Here is a 21068-nt window from a genome sequence, read left to right as displayed (position 1 = left end):
TTATAATTCATAGGGCTGACTTCAAGACCGAAACCCAGGTTACCACCACCCGGACGGGCAGAGAGAGAGCCTTGACTTGGAGCTGACTACCTGATGGTGGTGCCTTGCAAACGGTCTATCTTCTTATTGAGCTCAGCGATGATACTGTGGAGTTCGGTGATGCGTTCCTCGTACCGAAGCGTCGTTCGCTCCTGGACGTCCTCATGCTCTCTCATGAGGTGGGACTGCTCACACTGGCGTCGAGAGAACAAGACAGAAGTGCCAATGAGTGGACACACCTACAGGTGAGTGATTCTAAGTTTTATGGCCTCAAACTGTCACAACCTCAATGTGGAGCATGCCCCAAATAAACATACACCTGCGCATTGGCCACGAATCCCAGAAGACACAACAGTAGCTGAACTTTACAAAGCCCCTGGTGGACATCTGAGTCTTTACCTTTCTTAGCTCTCATTTGCTCTTTGGGGAAAGGTCCCTCTGCCATTGCACACTATCCACACCTCCTGTTTTTCCTCAGCCACAGAGCGGGCAGATGCCTTTTTTTTGGAATCCGAATCTTGAGCGAATGGATCTGAAGTTGCACGCTGATGAGACTGCCCTCCAGTCCCCGCTACCTCTATCCCCAGAGCTTTCTTCCCAAGTTCTTTCATGGCTGCTCATTTTTTCCTTTTTAACCAATTCATTCCTTTTTTGGCTGAAGTTTGCTAGGGTATGTTTCAGCCACTTTTCAATCAAATAATCCTAAATTGTGTGACACCATTTCTTACCTGGCTGGTTATCTGCACACATAATGTTTTCCAATATCCTTTCCTACTAGACTATAAACTCTGGGAAGGCAGGGGCTGGGTGTTTTCATGACTTAGCCCTAGCACCTGGCACACAGCCGGGTTCACTGTGGGTGACCTAGGCGTGCGATGGGATGAATAAATCGCTGTGTTTCAAGAAACCGAGGAGCTTCCCTTGCTCAGCATTTGAAGGATTAGGAAGCAGCAGATGCTATAAAAACATTTTTTGTATCTTGAGTTTAAATCCTAAGGAACCTGTTCATCTCCTTCATTTCTCTCCCTCCTCCTCAACCCCCAACCAGTCATTGTACATTTAATCTCATTTACATAATAATAAACACTAGTCAGTGATAGAACAAGGAGTCGAGCTTCTGCCCCTGTCTACTGTGTTCAGTCCTGATTAATTTCCCGTTCAGCAGAGGAATCGTAACTTCATTTTCGGCAAGGTTTTCCTAACGCCAAGAGCCACACGTACTTGCCAGCTTTGCACTTTCAGGGCTGGGGGCAGGCGGGCAAGGTAAGACTTCTCACCCACCATGTCCAATGTCCTCCCCGTCCCTAAAATCTGCCAGGCTTCCAATGGTGTAACCCAGAAGCTACTGGGCAGGGACACAAAGCCTTCAAAACAGACTGCTACCTGAAACAGAAGTACTCAGCAAAGTATGATAAATACGTTGGTATAAATCATGGCAGGGACCCTACCTATGAACAACAGCTTGGTCACTATGAATGTAGTAACTTCCTGGGTGCTGCTCAGAGCTCCAGAAATAAGACTGGAGAGGAACCTGTACCACAGACCTTTGTGAGATGGTGACTTTCAGAGAAACAGTGATGTGAACTGCTGTTCTCAGTGACAACCCAAAATGTCAAATAACTTCCACTCAAGGTCCAACACACAGGAAGTAAGTGGAACCAGAGGCCAGGAGGAAGGACAAGTGAAAGTCCCATCTACATGGAAGCTTTCCTAACCAGAACAAAACCCTGACAGGCCACAAATATTCTTCCCATGAAGTTATGCCTTTTCACCTGTGATCCATCACACTTTAAGAGGAACAACAGAAGTCCACAAAATGACAGTGTCTCACAGATAGTACCTGTCAGTAAATGAAAAAGCTTCTTATTTCTCTCCATAAGCAGAATACTGCTTCTCTCCATCCCCTCAGAATATCTGTGAGCTTTTATTACTGGTCTTTTTTCCCATCTTCAAATTGTGTATGTGAGTGTGTGTGTGCACATGTGCACGCATGCACCTGCATGTGTGTAGTATCTGTATGTGCGTATGTAGCTGACGCTCTCATGAAGGTCACCAGTTCCAGATCTTACAATAGTTATGAGATAATGCCCGGTCTGACCTTGATCTTGTGGATGCCATGACTCCTACTACTTTGTCATCTTGCTGGTTCCTGCTCTGGGGTTTCCCATATTCAGTTCTCTAGGGCTATAAACTGCTGTGAAACGCTTCCCCTTACAAACTCCACGAGCTCTCACTCTCCCTGAAATTCCCCACTTATTCCTCCTCCTTCAGTCTTTACAGGTCAACAGGCCGCCACCGCCACCAAGGCAGACAAGAAACTGCAAAATCCACTTAAAAATGAAGATGCGTAAGTGTTTATTCAAGAAAAAGACACAGGATCAACTGATAACCACCAAGCCCCTGTTGGCTGTTAGGAGCTATCTGAGAGGTGAGCTCCTGTGGGGCTGCCCGGCTTGCAGGGAGATCAGATGGTTGGTACCCAGATAACGAGAGCATGAGAGCTGGTGTCGTACCATCTTCCCCCTGCCTCTACCTGGAAAGTCCGCCTGGAAGGTATGAGTATGAACAAGACTCAACAGGAAGCCCGATAATTCAGTCAGACACAACAGCGCTTGCAGCTGAAAGGATAAAAAAGATTCATAACGTCTATTTGGAACTTAGGAGTTCATCTGGGAGTAGCAACAAGAACATTTTAGAGGAAAAAATTTCTCAGCTGAAGGCAAAGGTTACATTCCTATATTTTTCCATACGTATGTTTTTTCACAATGGTGGAAAGCCTCTATAATTTAATATTTCCTCTAAAATAATAGATATATCTTGATTTCCTAAACTATGATACGGTGCTAGGTGCCATAGGGAGGGTCACCATGACACCTACCTTTGAAGGGAAATGTGGTCACAGCTTCCAAGCAGACTTCTCTGCTGGTGCATAAGAAACATGGACGGAATTGGAGGGGTGGGGGGGAAGAAGAGATGATAGAATGGTGCTCTAGAGATTCTTTTCCCAGTGAAAAGAGAATACTGGAAAATAATTATCGAAACTCCTAACCTCCAGACGAATGAATGACTGAGAAGACATAGCTCATAGTTGATTTGATGTTACAAATCAAAATCCCCTTGAGGTATCTCATTAAACACGCTTCACCCATTCCTTGCACACTCATCATGCCCAGCCAAAGATGAGTGGAAGCGTTGCTCTCCAAGCTGAATGAAAAAATCCCTTGAGCTTTTCCAAGCTGTGGTGCCGGAAGAAGTGCATCAATTCCCACAAGGGCAACAGTGCAGGACGAAACAAGTCATTACCTGCAGGAGCCAAAAGAACTCAAGAAAACACTCTTGTTAAACAGCTCCCATTAAACTGCACAAGACCAAGCCCAGGAATGGGGCACTTCAGTGTGTTAAAGGTGGCAGATGAGTGGGGAGCACCCAGGACAGACAAAGCCATTCTGTGAGCAATCAGTGCCTTCCTGCCCTGGCGGCCTCCCACACAAGCAGGCCTGGCCTGTTAAAATGAGGCCCAATTCAAGTATCACACTGCCCATGCCTCTCACTGACCCGAGTTTCCGAGAGCGTTTTTTAACCCAGGAGGCTATGTGATTTCGGGTATTCTGTTTCACAAGGACACAGGCTAGGTCAAGCTGTATACTGCACCTCCATATGAGAGTCACTTATGGGCAGGTATTCCAGTAAAGCCTCATTTAAGAAGGTAATATAACAATGACAACCAAACAGGAAAAAGAGTATTACTCCTATTACTACGTAACGTTTGCACAAGTTTTTCAATTTTAAGTTACAAATTTAAGTACATTATAGAAAACTTTAAAGAATGATAAAAAGACATCCACTTTTTCATAATCCATTAAGGGGATCCTTTTTCAAATGGTGTTCATTTTTCTCCAGTATTTTCTTATGTATGTGGGGCACCGCCAGGACCACCATAAGGGATGCACATCACATAAGCATTAGCACCCTGGTGGCAGCCTGCAGGGGCGTTTACCAAGACTCTGGTTCACCTCCATCCATGCACATGCAGGAATATTTCTCCTCCCCCATGAAGCTGAATAAGGCCATGTGACTTGCCTGTCCAGCAAGATATGAGTGAATATACACCAGTTTTGCCTAGAAGCCTTTAAGCGCTTCTGCAGGCTTTCCCATATTCTCTTCCCCTGGGCAACACTCCAGATGGTAGAGGCTCTCAGCTTGGGAGGCTGGGTGAGGACAATGCAGCAGAGTTTCCTGCCACTCCCAGTGAGCTCCCAGCAAGAAGCCAAAAAATAAACCTTTGATAATTTAAGCCACTGAACATTTGGGGTTATTTGTTATCATTGCATATCCTGATGATACAACCACTTTATAGATGAAAACAGAGCAAATGCACAGGGACTATTTATTAAAACCCAGATAGCAAACAGAATGCTCTGTAAAATCCTCAGAGTCCTGTGTATGGCGTCAAGGGGTTGAGGCTGTTTTAGCCACAGCCTTCTCGCCTCTACTCCCTTCCAGCTCCCTGAGCTGTGGGCTTAGCTCCTCCTTACCATTTACCTAAAGACCTCAAGTGGCAGCAGAGTGATGCCCCCTTGGTCTCTTACCCAGAACCACCTCGGTGAACTCCAGGAAGCATGAACATTATGCCTTACAATACCAGAGGAGAGTTAGGAAACCCAAATAGCTCTCTGCTCAAGCCCCTGGGAGCACCGAAATAGAAAAGTAGACATAAGGGGGTATAAAGCAGGGAATTCTACGTCCCTCCAGCTCCCATCAAGCCAGCTTTAGCTACCAAAGTCAATTACTCAGCAACAACTTTCTGAACAGAAAGCAATGGTGGCTTCTTCTAGCAAAACTTGCAGATGAGGGATTACTTTCGCCTCCTTACTGTATAGAAACATCTCACATAATTCCAGCTGAGCAAAAATAAGAAATGGTCTTAAACAACATGCTACTGCTTTTTTTTTCTTCTATTATTACAGAGACTTTTACCCAGGGTCCTCCAACCTATATTCCATTTTTGACTGATCCTACAGTACAGCAAAGCCAGAAAGCCTAGGCTTGCAGCATCTTGCCTGCCATGAATTTCTGGAGGTCAGTATCATTAGGAAGCTGGATTTCTCCTGCAACTACAGACTTTCATTTTGAAAGGCAAAGAAAAAAAAAAAAAAAAAAAAGATTGGGATTAGATAGGATGGAATTTTGCTTTTCCTGAATTTCATCTGGAGCTTAATACATACCCTGAGCTTTTTCTCTAGGTTTCCGCTCTCCTATCATGATGATGAAACAAATTTAAAATCTATATAAATACTTGTCTCTAGCCACATAAATGGGTGAAACTGCCTATATGCAAAAATGTTTAATAAAAGCAAGCAATATCATCATTACAACCACTACGAATAAAACCCTTTAGGCTCATCTCTGCAACTGGTGCAATCCAGGGATAAAGCTGTGAGTCAGCCTTGAGACAGACTGGCCTGAGAACTTGAGCCCTTGTTGGAAAAACCCTGCGTAATGCGGTGACGCTAAGAAGCTTTATGGTTTTGTTAATGTTCTTCACTGGGTTTTATCTTATTCCACAGAGGCCACTGATCTTTAATCATCACATTAGTCTCAGCTGTCAAACCTAAGGGTATTATAAACTCCATTCTTGAAAAATGCAATGCCATCATTCATTCGTTAACCCTCTCAACCACCGTGGGAAGAGGGTCGGCACCACTCCCTTTTAAAATACGCTAAGAAGTTATGCTACTTTCTCAGGGTCACACTGGATTGATCACAAGTAATACCACTCAGGATATTTCTACCCTCATTCAAAGTCCTCGCCCAGGTTCTCCCGAGGGGTAGGGTGGGGAACCAAGCCAACTAAACAGAGGCTCAGCACAAATGGAAACGTCATTGACAAAACAAAACAGCTAGAGCAGTGTACCGAAGAGTATAAACAAATAAGGAAGGAATGGGGGGAGGGAGATCCTGGCAAAGAGAAGGCATCCATACTACCTCTGTAAGTATCTCATACAAGAGAAAGATTAAAGAAAACACTCTCTCCATTACATTTAATGAAAACTATGTTTGTCTTCTTCCTAAAAGTCAAGCAGTAGAAAAGTCAGAACACTTGCTATCTAAAGATAGAGAGCTTAGAAATAGAAGGTGTACTGTATTACTACTGACCAATTTCAAAGGGGCTCAGAAGCTTGTTTTGATATATCTCCTTCTGTAGTACTTTTTAAAAATGCAGTTAGTGAAAATAATTGTTGGTATTAAATGCAAAGAAAATATGCTGAAAGCATCAAATCAGTACCGTATATAACCTTTGCCACTTTCCCACCAGGCTGTTCCCCAAGAAGGTGTTTAGTGTTGGTGCAAATCGCATGTGCGGGTCTGAGCACCTGTTTGATTTGGGAGGGTAGATACTTAAACCAAATTAACCTGTGCCCTATTCCCCACCCTCTTTGAGATCCCCAGGGCAGCCTGGGCAGCTTAAAAAACAATACAGGATTAGTACAGCTATGGATTCCCAGGAAACCTAGATTCAAACCCTGACTTTAGGTGTTTTCTAGCTCCATAATCTCAGGCAAGATATTCAAATTCCCTAAACCTCACAATTTCTTCATTTGTAGATGGGAATGTTAAGGTATTCTCAACACAGGTCATTATGAGAACTCAGTGAGATAAAGCATGCGGAATGCTTGCTATACTGCTTGGCACAAAACAGAGCTAAAGAAGTGTGGTGATCATCACTATTGGTATAGGCACTGTTAATCAGATCCCCCAGGAAGCTGTGATGGACAGACTCTAAGGTGACCATATGATCCCTGTGTCTCCTTTGTGTGATTACCATCTCACTGAATCTGGGTGGGACGTGTGACTGCCTTTAACTAACACAATGTGGCAAAGGTGATGGGATGTCTCTCCCATAATTGCATTACATTATATAAGACTGTCTTGCCAGAAGATTGATTCTAGAATCTTTCTCTCCATTGCTGGCTTTGAGGAAGCAAGCTGCCATGAATTCTACAACCACAGAGAAATTCTGCTAATGACGTGAGTGAGCCTGGAGGTGAACTCTCTCCCTGTTGAGTGTCCAGACGAGCGTGCAGCTCTGCCCACACCTTGACTGCAAACTTGCAGAGGACCTAGTTAAGCCATGCCTGGGATCCTGATGCACAGGAGGTAATAAATGTGTGTTGTTTTAAGCCAGTAAGTTTGGGGCAACTTGTTACACAGCAGTAGAATACAAATACAGAAGCACTTTGCCTTCCCCATCACATTGGTATTGGGGGGTCCTTTACTTAGCTCTTCCCTTCCCATCACTATTAAAACTCCACCGACTTTTGCCCATGTATAATGAGCCTTCTTTTATTCAACTAGTTCTAGTATCACCATTAATAATTACTCAACAGATTATGAAGCTCTCTTTGATTATTTCTGATGAACAAAAGCACCATTTATATTTTACATTTCAATCATAGCTCTGTAATATTTAGAGAGCTGGTAAAACTTACTAAAGCCACAGACTACACATTTATACACAAACTTGCTCTTCCACCATCTGGTAAAGCCTCAAACACGAATCACTTACCAAGGCGTGTAACACAGAAAGCACGGCACAGACACTTCCTTGTTCTTAATTTTTCTTGCATAAATCTCATCTTTATAAAAGGAATAAGCCTGGCAAGACTAACCTTTTTCTTCATGTTCTTTCCTGGGTCCCAGTATCTGAATTGGGAAGACATTTCCAGTGAAAGGAAGAGTAATTTTTAAGTATATTTACTGTAAGTATACAAGCAAGAGAGTCAACTAATGGTACTGTGATGTAACCATCAGGGGTAAAACCAGCCAACAAAACTATTACATGAGATTATCTTGACCATAAGTTAAGTCAAAAGGGAGCTGAATCAATCCCTAACATAGGAGACAAAAAGTTTCCCATTCCCCTCTTATCATCCTCTGCACAAGCTGCTCTGTCTTTGAGACTTAAATTTTAACGAAAACCTTCCTGGTCATCTTTTAAAATCCAAGACTGGGGTACATGCCAGCTTCCAGTTAAAAGCACTCACAATTTCTTTTTCCTAAAACAAAAAAATTCTCACCAATAAGGACTACTAACAATGGCTGGCTTTACACCAGCTTAACACCATTCTATTTTGTCTTTAATGCAAAAATAACTACTTTCTCAAAAAACAAAAAACACCTTAAGAAACAACAACAAAGCATTTAAAAAAGTTTTAATTCACCAGTCCACTATAAATATGATAATGCTGTCTTTCCAGTTTTTTCTATCACATTTTTGTGACTTCTATAATCAGAAGGAAAACATTAAGATCTCATCCAAGTAAAAATTGAAAATTTCTGTCTCTGTAACATCCTGTATGAGGAAAGAACACTGGTAGCCTTGTCTTGGCTCTGGGGCTGGCTGCTCATTTGACCTTGGGTAAGCAAGTTAACCTCTCTGGATTGCCTGTCAAAAGTGGAAGCAGATGATCTCAAGTACAAAAGGTCTTTCCTCTCTACTCGAACAGTCTAAGATTATGAAACATGAGTTTTCAAAACCTGCCATAGGTCATTCTAGACCGATGACTGTGGCAGCCTCGTTCTTTTAATCTCTCTGAATTCCCACACAAATATAGAGAACCTACACATCAAAACCAAATGCTTAGAGATAAGGTATCCTCCTGAACAACAAAACAGAAGCAGGTAGGGACAAACCAACAGCATCCACAAGACCTAAATGGTGTCTGTGTGGCCAGAAGCAGAGGGAAGAAACAAGGCTGAGGGACCCGAGAACTGGAAAACCCCAGAACAGCCAGTAAGTATACACAGGAAAGTGAGGAGGGCCAGCTGGGAGGGGTTTTGCCTGAGCCAAGAGTGAGGGAGCAAGGGGCCCACAGTAAGATCTGAAGGGGCTAAGGCAGCTAGTCCCTATGACTGGCCCTAGGACTCCCGGCCAGGAGGAGAAACTGCTGGGAGTAGGATCAAAACTGAACAGGATGGGGTAATAGAGACAAAGGAAAGACCAGATCGAGATAGAAGCAGGTGAGGGGAACAGAGCCATGAAGTGTCAGAAAGCAGGTTGCCATATTCGTGAAAAAAAGGAAGCTCTATGAACTTAAAAAGGCCATGTTCAACTCTGCCTCCTAAAAGTTCAAAGAAACTATTTTTCACATAAAAATGAAAAACAGAACAGTATTGAGGGCAAATCCCACATAAAGTTACAAGAAAGTAGAATGAAAAAAAGAGCGGAATAACATCCCTATAAACCATGAAAGCATGTCACAAAATAGAGAACCTCTCTCCCCACAAAAAGTCCCAAACAATAGACTACTATTTCAAAATAAGCTAAAAGATTTAAAAAGATGAAATGACATAAAACATGGAAGAACATAATTCAAAATTAGAAAAACTCAGAAAGAAGGTAATAGAACACACACACACAAAAGAAATAAAATAAAAATGCAGAAATATATAACTAAGCCAGAAGGCACACAAGAGGGGATAAATACAACATATAAGGCCTAAGAAAAACAGAAGATGGAGAACAGGAAAAACAAGGTAAAAAGGGAGAGGTATAAAGGATTTGAGATAGTGACAGATACTGAAGACAGGCAAAGAAGATCTAAGATATAAATAATAAGCATCCTTGAAGAAAAAGAAAAGGCAAGGGAACAAAACTAATATTAAACACTATAATTAGAAAAAACTTCTCTGAAATTAAAAAAAAAAAGATTACAAAATATAATCAAAAGAAAACACAGCAAACATGAGAATATCAAACCAGAATGATTAAGAGTTACTCTAGTAAAATTACTGGAAGGAAGGAAGGAAAGAAGGGAGGAAGAAAGAAAGAAAGAAAGAGAGAGAGAGAGAGAAAGAAAGTTGTATTATTAACAGACTTTGAGAGCAACACTCTTTGCCAAAATAGAATAAAGAAACATATTCAAGTAAAGAAAAGATGAGTCAAGGGTTTTATAGCCAGCAAGAATGCCTTTCAAGTATGAAGGGCAGAGACACATTGTTATTAACAAGCAGAAAGCTGGTGAAGATTATTCCCATGAGTCCTCCCTGTGGAAATCTACTAGAAAATAGCTTCAGGCATTAAACAAACAAACAGAGGGACATTGACATAAAGGCCATGGTAAACATGAAATATACAATTTACTTGTAGAAGACTAAATGAGGATTAAAAGGAGAAAGTCTAAGATGTAATGGCCATAGGGTCAGGCAGTGTGGATATAGTACAGTTGCAAAAGACTGGGGGAATGAGGAAAGCATAATGAAAAAAAAACTTTAAAAACTTCTTCTCAGTAACTGTATTTGTTATGATAGTATTAATGTTATTATTTTGAGACTGATTGTATATAATATGGAATGAAGCAAACGAGTAATTATGGAATATTCTTATCCAATCATCCTCTGTAAACTTCAGAACCAAGATTTTTAGTGTGAAAGAAAAGATATACAAACAAAATACAGAAGCTAAGTAAAAGAACCCTGTAGTCTGAATTTAAATTGGAGAAATTTTTATGAGCTCCTAAGGTATTTTATCTTAAAATGTATAAATACATACATATGTAGATAAATAAATAAGTAAATAATTTCCTGGCTATGTTTATAAAAGAGGCCTAAAAATAATGACCAACCTAGAAGCAATAAGCACCCTTAGCACCCTTAGCACCCAGATTGCAGTCTTGAAATACCATTTTCTACAGAGAAAAACCAAGGCTACATGGAGAATGCTTAATTCCAGGTTTGGAGTGAGAAATGTACTAGATGAGCCTGGAGTAAGTACTAGGCTCATGTCAAAAGACTCAGGAGCCAACTTGAAGAGGTTCTTACTGGCCGAAGATAGAATACTTTGAGTTTCTACAAGGAAAATAATTACAAAGGACTGAAACCCAAATATGTTTAAATCCCTAAGTTCATAATATTTTTAAAAATAATTGGGCACTTTCAGAGGATCATAAATAATTCATTACCTTGAAAAATGTTAAATAAATCAAAAGAATGAAGCAATGATTCTGCTTTTCCTCTGTGAATTATACCATTGTTTCAATAAATCATAGATGATGGGAAATGTCTCTATAAAAGCACTTCAATTAATAACTGAGAAAGAAATGGTAGAACTAAAATATCATGATTTTGTAAAGTCTTGATGAATCAGTGAACTTGGGCATTGAGCAACAAGATAGCTGCTAACATCTCAGAAGGCAAGACAACCAGATACTATGTGCTTCCCAGTGGAAAAACAAATACCCTCTACAGTCTTGCCAGAGGGACTGGCCATGAATCTGACTGGTCCTCTGGATCCAGGGCCATTCTGCAGGAAATACAGGGGACAGAGGAACATGCTGAACTGCACATTGGGTGAACAATCAGAAACATCTGGACTGTGGGAAACTCCATAGGTCAAATGGCCAGCTTTTAAAAGACTAAGTATAAAGCCAATAAAGAACGGAGGGAAAACCTGTGGATTAAGAGATTCAAAGGAAACACGTACTTTTTAAACAGGCAAGACAAAACTCCACTGTCTAGGGACATACAAACTCCAGCGATAAACCATAAAGAAACAGGAAGATGACTATAAAAGTCATGTGGGGGGCTTCCCTGGTGGCTCAGTGGTTGAGAATCTGCCTGCTAATGCAGGGGACACGGGTTCAAGCCCTGGTCTGGGAAGATCCCACATGCCGCAGAGCAACCAGGCCCCGTGAGCCACAACTACTGAGCCTGCGCGTCTGGAGCCTGTGCTCCACAACAAGAGAGGCCGCGATAGTGAAGAGGCCCGCGCACCGCGATGAAGAGTGGCCCCCGCTGGCCGCAACTAAAGCCCTGGCACAGAAACGAAGACCCAACACAGCCAAAAATAAATATTAAAATAAATAAATAAATAAATAAAAAATATTAAAAAAAAAAAGTCATGTGGGGAGGAAAAGTGGGATTGGGATGGGACATAAGGAGGGACTTCTGGGATGACTGTCAGGTTCTAATTCTTGACCTAGACAGTGGTCATGAGGAGGTCTGCTCATCAAACCGTCATCTGTTTTGTGGAGATTTCTATATCTGTTTCACCTTAAAAAATAAAGTAAAAAAAAAACCTTTCCAGATCCCTTACCTGTGCCTTGGCCAATTTCTTCTCCAGAAGGTCCCGTTCCCGCTCCGTTTGCTGCAGACGTTTATTAAGCTCCACTATATCTCCCTTGAGTGATGCCAGGGCTGCCAAGTGAAGCTGCAGTGACGGGAAGAAAGGAGCACAAGGTTAGACCCTTCGGCAGAAACTCATTTCCTTCCCTTCATTTCCGGTAATTAGTGTGATCACATAAAAATAGGTATCATCTACAATGGGACACCTTGGGTGATATTAATCTCAGGGGACAATGGACAGAAATCAGGTGTGTCACAGGCAAGCTGGATTATCTGGTCACCCTAAATGTAACAGGGAGAACACTATTATGTGTGGGCAGTAGGACCTAATTTTGGATGGTCTAATAAAAATAGAGAGGAAAGCTGCTCATTCTAAGGGCTTTCTCCAAGTTACTCAACAAGGAGGAGATTAAGAGCTGGTGTGGACTGCCTGATTCTCAAGAAGCAAGGAAAAGGCAGGACCAAATTAGCTTTTACCTTTGGGAAAATACGTGAGTTGAATGGGGCAATTCAATTTTTTTCAATTCAATCACCCATACTACCACATGTCCAGACAGACCAAAGGGCTGAGTGTTAAGAAAAAAAAAATGGGAGAGCTCATTGTTTCCGACGTTCTCCTCCCCAAGTTGACGCATTAATTTTCTTGCCAGCTCCTCCTTCTTCATTGTTCGCCAGACAGACTAGATCGACCAGATGATGCTTCTGTGCAAGCAGGCCTCTCAGAAGCAGAACCGGGACTCTGATAAATTATGCTATGGCGAGAGAAACCAAGAATCCATCGCTCTACCTTTCCCCAGCCAACTCTCTCAGGGTAAGCGGAGCAAGAAAGAACGTTCTTCAGCAGATTAACAAGCGCATCACGCACTTCCAGGATCTCAACCCGCTCAGCTTTCAGGTTCTGCACATGGAGCCTGGGATGCACACATGCCTACCACACATGTGTCCGCTGTGGCTTTGCAGGTGGATGGCTGGGACCATCCTTAACATCTGTTCAACCACGGCTCCTGGAGCAGCATCTTCCAGCCTTCCTTGCCCTCTGAGTCACTACTTCGCTGTCTTCACTGTCAGTCCCAGGTGGAGCTCAGCCCATCCCTGAGCTGAATTCCACATGACACCTGGGTGAGTGATGCGAATCAGAGCAAACCCTCCCTCTTTATAGGGTTTCTGTATAGCTTCTGCCAAGAGGATGTAAAGTAAGGAGTAAATAAATTTGATCTTTCAAGATGGACACAGTGCAGCAGCACACAACTCCACTTTGAAGATTTTAATTTCAGGTTTAGAAAGATGCTCTTTTCTGCAACCTGCCCCTCCACGCTGCATGGAGGCTGGGAGGCTTGGGGGAGGGTGAGTAGGCAAGAAGGAGACATAGGGCAGGGGCTAGGGTTTCAAAGTGGTTGTTTGTGAGACTATCACAGCAGTGACTGTGACTTCACTTAACTGCATCGGGGCTGCAAACCAACAGATCAATAGATGATTTGAAATCAGGAATGCTTGAAATTTAAAAAAGGAAATGTCAGGCAATCTGGTGGTATTTGCCTTCTCATGTAGGGCTAGGGCCACTCAGAAAAGGTCACTTTGGGTTTCAGATACAGGGTTTCTGTGATGAATTCTCAGCACAAATACCACAGTGTTTCCATTGTACAATTTTTTGGAGGCAGTTTTGCTCCCAGTGTGGGGAGAGGGACACAAATTCACTCCCTTACATAGCTGGGTTGGCCCTTCTGCCTCTGAACTGTCAATCTGAGAATGCTCCTTTAGCGACAGACACTGTGGTCTGCTACGCTATTATGTGTGGTCTTGGGAGAAGACCCACCACCTCACCTCTGACAGGAAGGATGAAATACATGGAGAGCAGACATGTTCTTTAAGATATATAGGAGCAGAAACAAGGATCCCAACTATGAGAGCCTAGATTTGCTTCCTCTCTCATCCATCTCCCCTCCTACTTCTGGGGGAAAGGGCTGCCTGCAGGGGTTGGGGGAGAATTCGGGGGAAAAGCTGACAGAGGAGACTATATACTCCATACTGACCTCATGAACTGGGCCAGATGGGGAGACACACAGAGTGGTTATTTCCATCACAGTACAGGGCAGAGGGGTCCAGGCTGGGTCACATCCTATGGAGGACAGCCCTGGGCTGAGAGACGATAACACCAGCACTCCGGATTGCCAAAGGATCCATCAGATGTGCTTGTGGGGCAAGTCCCTTCGCTTCTCTGGATGGAAGATGCCTATCTATCAAATAAGAATTGATCAGTTTTTCTTTTTTTTTTTAAATTAATTTTATTTATTTTTGGCTGTGTTGGGTCTTCGCTGCTGCGCGTGGGCTTTCTCTAGTTGCGGCGAGCGGGGGCTACTCTTTGTTGCGGCGCATGGGCTTCTCACTGCAGTGGCTTCTCTTGCTGCAGAGCACAGGCTCCAGGCGCGCAGGCTTCAGTAGTTGTGGCTTGCGGGCTCAGTGGTTGTGGCTCGTGGGCTCTAGAGCACAGGCTCAGTAGGTGTGGCTCATGGGCTTAGTTGATCCACGGCATGTGGGATCTTCCTGGACCAGGGCTCGAACTCGTGTCCCCTGCATTGGCAGGCGGATTCTTAACCACTGCGCCACCAGGGAAGCCTCTCAGTTGTTCTTAATTTGAAGATTCCTTAAGAATCTCATGAATGTGATGGGCCCTTCTCCTAGAGGAGAGTATAAACTTGGTGCTTACGCATGTGTTCCGCCTAATTAAGATGATGACACACCCCGGAATCTATCTATGAACTCCAAACTAAGAACCATCTGGACTAGACGCCAGCTCTGTGATGCCCCCAAGTTTTGCAGACGGTGTCAAGTGTCATAACCACAGATGTCTGAGTGGAGGAAAGGCCCTCGGCATGTGGCATCTCCCACTTCCACATCTGCGAGTGAGGACTGAAACCCGGAGATTGACCTGCTCACTCCAGGTCCCAAGGAGAGCCTAGCATCAGAACCAAGGCCACCATGCCCCTTCCTCACTATGCAGTGTTGTATGTGACAGTGATTTTCAGGGGTTTTTTTCCTGTGGATGAAAACTTTACTTAAAATGTTTGCCTCTGATTATAAAAATAATGAATATGTAACAGAAAAATAAACTGGAAAGTTGGCATGCTAACTTTTTGGTGGTGGCCTTTGGGTGGTTTCAAACTCTTCTGGGATACTTTCCTGTTTAATACTTTTTTTTTTTTTTTTTAAAGAGAAAGAGGCTTTTGTATTAAAGAAACAAGAGTTGTCATAGTGTTTTCTGCAGGTGAAGGCTGTAGCATAAAAACCGTAAACGGTTATTATCTTTCCCTGCTGCATCTTCTTTCCCTGTCCACCAGCAATTCTGATAGAAGGTAAAACTTTAAAAACCAGGTGCAGTATACACTTGTTCCTTAGTGTCACTGACAAGTACTCAGCAGAAGCTAACTACAGAGGTTGGGAGGTGCAGTGTGGAAAGAAGTTTGCCCACAAGTTGCAAGATGTGTTGCTGAGAATGTGGCTGACCGACCCCTCTCTCATCCCCACAACTGAGCACGGGATGAGTCCTGTTCTCACCGCAAGGAAGAGTGGACACTCCTTGCCAGCTTCAGCTCCAGAGCTCCCCTGTTCCACCTTGTCAATCACCCAGTACTCAAGAGCTGACTGGATCTCCTTCTTTTGGGGTTTCACCCCCCTCATTCTGGCAGACCTGGTGGTATCCCTGCAAATTCAATAGCTAGAGAGTTTTCGAGCAATGCTACAAGTATTATGACAGAAACTGTGTAGACCTGTGTCAAGCCCAGCATTAAAAAAATAAGAGAATACAGGTCTTTCCGGGTAATTTTTTTTTTTTTTAAAGATTTATTGATTGATTGATTGATTGCCATGTTGGGTCTTCGTTTCTGTGCGAGGGCTTTCTCTAGTTGCGGCAAGTGGGAGCCACTCTTCATTGCGGTGCGCGGGCCTCTTCACTATCGTGGCCTCTCTTGTTGCGGAGCACAGGCTCCAGACGCACAGGCTCAGTAGTTGTGGCTCACGGGCCTAATTGCTCTGCGGCATGTGGGATCTTCCCAGACCAGGGCTCGAACCCGTGTCCCCTGCATTAGCAGGCAGATTCTCAACCACTGCGCCACCAGGGAAGCCCCCCAGGTAATTTTTAAAAGGAGTGACAGTGGGTTTAAATACTGGAAAGAAAAATTTACCACAGCAACCAAAACTGTCAACTATCTATAATAGAAAAATTATATTTGCATCATTTTTCAGGATCTCTTTACTTATATTCTGGCTTCTGAAATGGCCTCTACCTTGAGTCAGAGCTTCAGACACATGAACCTCAAAGTACCATTAAAAGATGTTTCACTAACCAAAGAGAAAGAAAATATATGACGTTTGCAGTCTGTGCTGGTCTCTTCCCAAACACACTTTTCTCTTCATGCTCAGGAACAAGACCTCGATTTTTCGTTGGTCAGACTACTGCTCAGCTGAAATATCCCAGTTCCCAGCCTCCCTTGCAGCTGGAGCTAGGTGTAGCCATGTGACAAAGTTCTAGCCAAGGAGACAGAAGCAAAAATATGTGGAAGTTCTGGGAAAATCTTTTTGAGGGAGGTCATGCTGTTTTTCTCTTCCTCCAGCCTTGCTGCTTGGTATATTAATGTGATGGATGGAGCTCCAGCAGCTATCTTGCTTCAGAAAGATGAGGTCCACACTGTAGGGAGTGGAAGGTGCCTGAATTCCTAACAACTCTGTAGAGCCACCCTACTAGCTTTGGACTGCCTAACTCCAGACTTCTGTAATAGAATAGCAAGAACAGACCTCCGCTGTATAGACCACTATTATGTTGTGATACTCTGGCAAATGAAGTTGATCTAAGCCTAATTTATAAAGAATCAGATAAACCTGGGTTCATATCTCATTTATGATACTTGTTAGGGATTTGTCTTTGGATAGTTGATTTAACTGGTATTTTTATAAATGGGTTTTTTTGCTGTCATAAAGGCAAAATGAGATGGCCATCCATAAAATGACCAGCATAGTGTCTGAAACCAAGTAAGCATTCAACAATGTGCATTTCCTCTTTCCCAGCCAGGTTTTAAGTCAGCAAGTTTCAAGTCAACAACCTTCTCAGATGAAGCCTCACTACAGGTAGTGAGAGGTACATTCAGATGAGGAAGTAACACAGTCCTGTCTTGGAGCAGCACACTTCCTGGTGGTTAACAGCACAGGAATGAGAGGCCTTAAGCCTTGGGACTTCAGCAGAAGTCCCAAGGCTTAAGGAGCTCACTGTCAGGGCTCTTAATTCTCTGTGAAATTTTAACCCAAGGCCTCAGCAATGTTGGGATGGGACCATGACACTTCCTAATACAACTTTGGGCCTAGCACATGAAGGATATAAATCCATGCATACCTCATATTTCTGGAGATAAAAGATACTAATTCCCTAGGCTGTTTTGAGCCCGGCTTCACATTCATTTTACAGTGCGTATCCAAAGGAAAGTAAACCACCTGGAAATTTGGCTTCAAGACAACTGTCAAAATGGTGGTTATTTTTGGATGAAACATTACTTGACTAATATTTCACAGTTCAGCTGGCTGTAAAGACAAGCTTGCGAAGCCTCTGAGAGATAAGGTGTCCAGCTGCCGGGAGCCCGGGTGAGGAGCAAGCAGTGCCTTTGTGACGGTCTCTCCTGGTGGTTGGCTCCTGGGCTATGTGGATAGATGTGCTTCCTGTTACCCATTAGCCATGAGACAAAGGGCTTCACACTTCTTAGGATGCCCTTTTAAGCCAGCAGCCCAATGACTCTAATGAGCCCCCAGGAGCACCACTGTGTACTTACGGTTATAAGATGCTTCTTTATCTTGTTACTACTGGCAATAAAAACAATGGAACAGATGCTGGTGCTTTCCTGATCACTTGGCATCCTCCTATGCATTATCCCACTGGGTCTCCATCACACCACACCTCCGTGCCCTACAGGGAGGCTATGATTCCCAGTGTGCTGAGGAACAAGTACTCTTCCCAAGGGCCACAGCTGTTGAAGGGGTCCAGAACCAGAATCGAGGCTGCCAAATTCTAGGCCCACCATTTTACTCATCTTTCTGGGACTTGGGTCTGCTCTTTTACAGCACTGCCTTCAAAGGGACCAAAGGCTTCCACAGCCACACCTGAAACAGAGGAATGAGTTCATCCCCAAGTCTCCATCCAGAGACCATAGAGAGATGAGACCATGGTGAGATGGCTGAGCTGGCCTTTTCCGCTTTGTTGGCAGGTAAGCTCACTCAGAGCAAACTGTGCTTGTTCTTTCTCTCTCTTTACTTGGTCTGGCTACCTGAGATGCTCCTGTAGGCCATTCACTGCCAGGGTACCTCTATTTCCCTCCCACCAGTGATGATGGGAATGCCCATCCTGTCCTTCTAAGTGGGCCACTTGCCCTCCAGATGCAAGGTATACAACATAGTTCTTGCTCATATTTGAGTGAGACAATGGGTAGTGCCAACTTCTTCCACTTAGTGAACTGTTCTCTTCCTTAAAGGGGAAGAAATAAGGGCAACTAACCTTTACTGAACACATATTCTTTTCTTTTTAGAGACTTAAAAATATTTATTTAAAAATAACATTAATTAACCCACTATATGCTGAACACACACTCTTGACAGGTTCTGCACTAAGTGCTTTCTACACGTTACCTAATTCAATCAGCTACAGAGTCCCGCAGAAGAAAGGACACAACCCCAGTGCCAAACTTTGGGAATATTTTAAGAATTCCAGGCAACTCGATAGTAGTAAGTCATAACATTAATAGTTACCATTTGCTGAATGTTTAACGGGTACCAGGCACTTGGGCTAAGCACATTTCATGCAGTACCTCATTTAACCCTCACCGCAATGCTATGAGACAGGTATTATCACCTCCTTCTGACAAATGAGGAATCAAGGCACAGAGGAGGGATAGGAAATCAGCCCAAGGGCAGGGAACTGATAAACAGTAGAAGACATATTAACACACAGACACTCCATGCTCTAATCGTCTCTGCTATGTGCTTTGCTGGTACTTCCAACTCAACATGCCACTGCCCTCCTGGCTTGCAGAATACACATGTGTGCATGTGTGTGCATGTATGTGGATGGGTGGGAGGATGTGGAGTGGGAGGTCAGATGTGCACACTGGCAGAGGCAGGGACCGGGGGTGAAGCAGGGCGCAGCGGGAGATGGCAGGGCGAGCCCTCTAGTGACAATGATGAAGCTCGGGGCTGGCGGTCAGCTCAGCTCAGTGTCAATTTGGAGACTCTTTAACTTTCTGTGCTTTTTCATCTTTTTGAGAAGGGTCTGTACCAGATGGCCCCACCCTGAGTTCTGTGCTTGGGGCTCTGCATACTTTATTTGCCCACTGGTCCCAGAATGGATTTGCTGAAGCTCATTTCCCACGGAAGCTTCATTTATATACAGAACTGACCAGCAACAATCTTTCCCCTAGAAATTTAAAAAGTGCTCAGAATCACACATAACCTTACGGCTGGCGAGGGAATTCAAGAACAGCTAGTTCAATTCCTTCATTGTAAAGGCATTAAACAGACTCAGAAAAACAAGGTTCATCAAATTCAGATTTCCTCATTCCCTATCCAGAGGCTTCCTGCTCTCCCATATGGCAATCCAGGAGCTCCTGGGTAGTGAATAAATGTCTATATCCAGCCCCATCCTTCGAAATAGCAGGAGACATCTGTACACGAGAAAGCAGCCTCATTCAGCTTCCCCTGCAAGACTCCCCACATGCCGGGTGCTCTAATTCAGATACATAAAGAACAAAATCGCTGGCAAAAGGGGAATGTTCCTTGCCAGATGGACACAATCAGGCCTGTTCAGTGGCTTCCAGGACTGGAACATTCCTATTCACAGCTAGAATTCCAGCTAGGGGCACCTACTGTGTAATATTTCAAGAAAGGATGCTCATAGCCTTGAAACGTAAAAACTCATTAAACACCATCTACAAGATTGCCCCCCTGCATGCTAATCACTTTTTGCTGACCCAGACCAACTCAGAAACAGGAGCTTTTTGTCTTTCATTTTATCTGATGATTTCCTTGGTCAGTGGTCCCTGAGTTACTTTTTAAACCTCCATTGAAGTTCAGTTGTCGAAAACAGCACTCTAAATCCCCTTCAACATGGTAGCACTAAAATACCTTCCAATAGACAAATTGATCCTGTCCAAGAGTGCCTGATGTAGGTGATCGTGCCAAATCACAAAGCAGGACCCAGGTACCAACTGTGAAAACAGCAACACCATCATCTCTAGCACCCACCTAAGGCAAATGGCTGGGAGACGGCTCTCTAGGAGGGGAGGTGTCCAAGACTGATCCTCCCAACTTTGAAGATAACCCTCAATCCCACTCCATCTGCAAAAATATGCTCCTCTAAAAATAAGCCACATTGAATTTGTACATTGTCTTGAGTAGTATGGTCATTTTATCAGTATTAATCCTTCTAATCCAAGAACAATGTATATCTTTCCATCTGTTTGTGTAGTCTTCAATTTCTTTCATCATCTTATAGTTTTCAGAGTACAGGTCTTTTGTCTCCTTAGGTAGGTTTATTCCTAGGTATTTTATTCTCTTTGATGCGATGGTAAAAGGGATTGTTTCCTTAGTTTCTCTTTCTGATCATTCGTTGTTAGTGTATAAGAATGCAAGAGATTTCTGTGCATTAATTTTGTATCCTGCAACTTTACTGAATTCATTGATGAGCTCTAGTAGTTTTCTGGTGGCATCTTTAGGGTTTGCTATGTATAGTATCACATCATCTGCAAACAGTGACAGTTTTACTTCTTCCCTTCCAGTTTGGATTCCTTGTCTTTATTTTTCTTCTCTGATTGTTATGGCTAGGACTTCCAAAACTATGTTGAATAAAAGTGGTGACACTGAACATCCTTGTCTTGTTC

At 43.3% G+C, this 21068-nt stretch overlaps 1 protein-coding gene across 2 annotated transcripts in view; it reads right to left on the bottom strand.

Moving 5' to 3' along the window:
* Nucleotides 1-21068, bottom strand: part of MCC (MCC regulator of WNT signaling pathway) — a 430148-nt gene that overhangs the window by 100021 nt on the left and 309059 nt on the right. For both annotated transcript variants that reach the window (XM_036845622.1, XM_036845623.1), the window contains 2 exons: nucleotides 12134-12247; nucleotides 91-233 (listed from right to left, as the gene is read on the bottom strand). In XM_036845622.1, coding sequence (XP_036701517.1) covers nucleotides 91-233; nucleotides 12134-12247 — 257 coding nt within the window. The remainder of the gene's footprint in view (nucleotides 1-90; nucleotides 234-12133; nucleotides 12248-21068) is intronic.

The sequence above is a fragment of the Balaenoptera musculus genome, chromosome 3 (genome assembly GCF_009873245.2).
Source record: "Balaenoptera musculus isolate JJ_BM4_2016_0621 chromosome 3, mBalMus1.pri.v3, whole genome shotgun sequence".
Lineage (NCBI taxonomy): Eukaryota > Metazoa > Chordata > Mammalia > Artiodactyla > Balaenopteridae > Balaenoptera > Balaenoptera musculus.
This window is presented reverse-complemented; position numbering and strand designations above follow the sequence as displayed.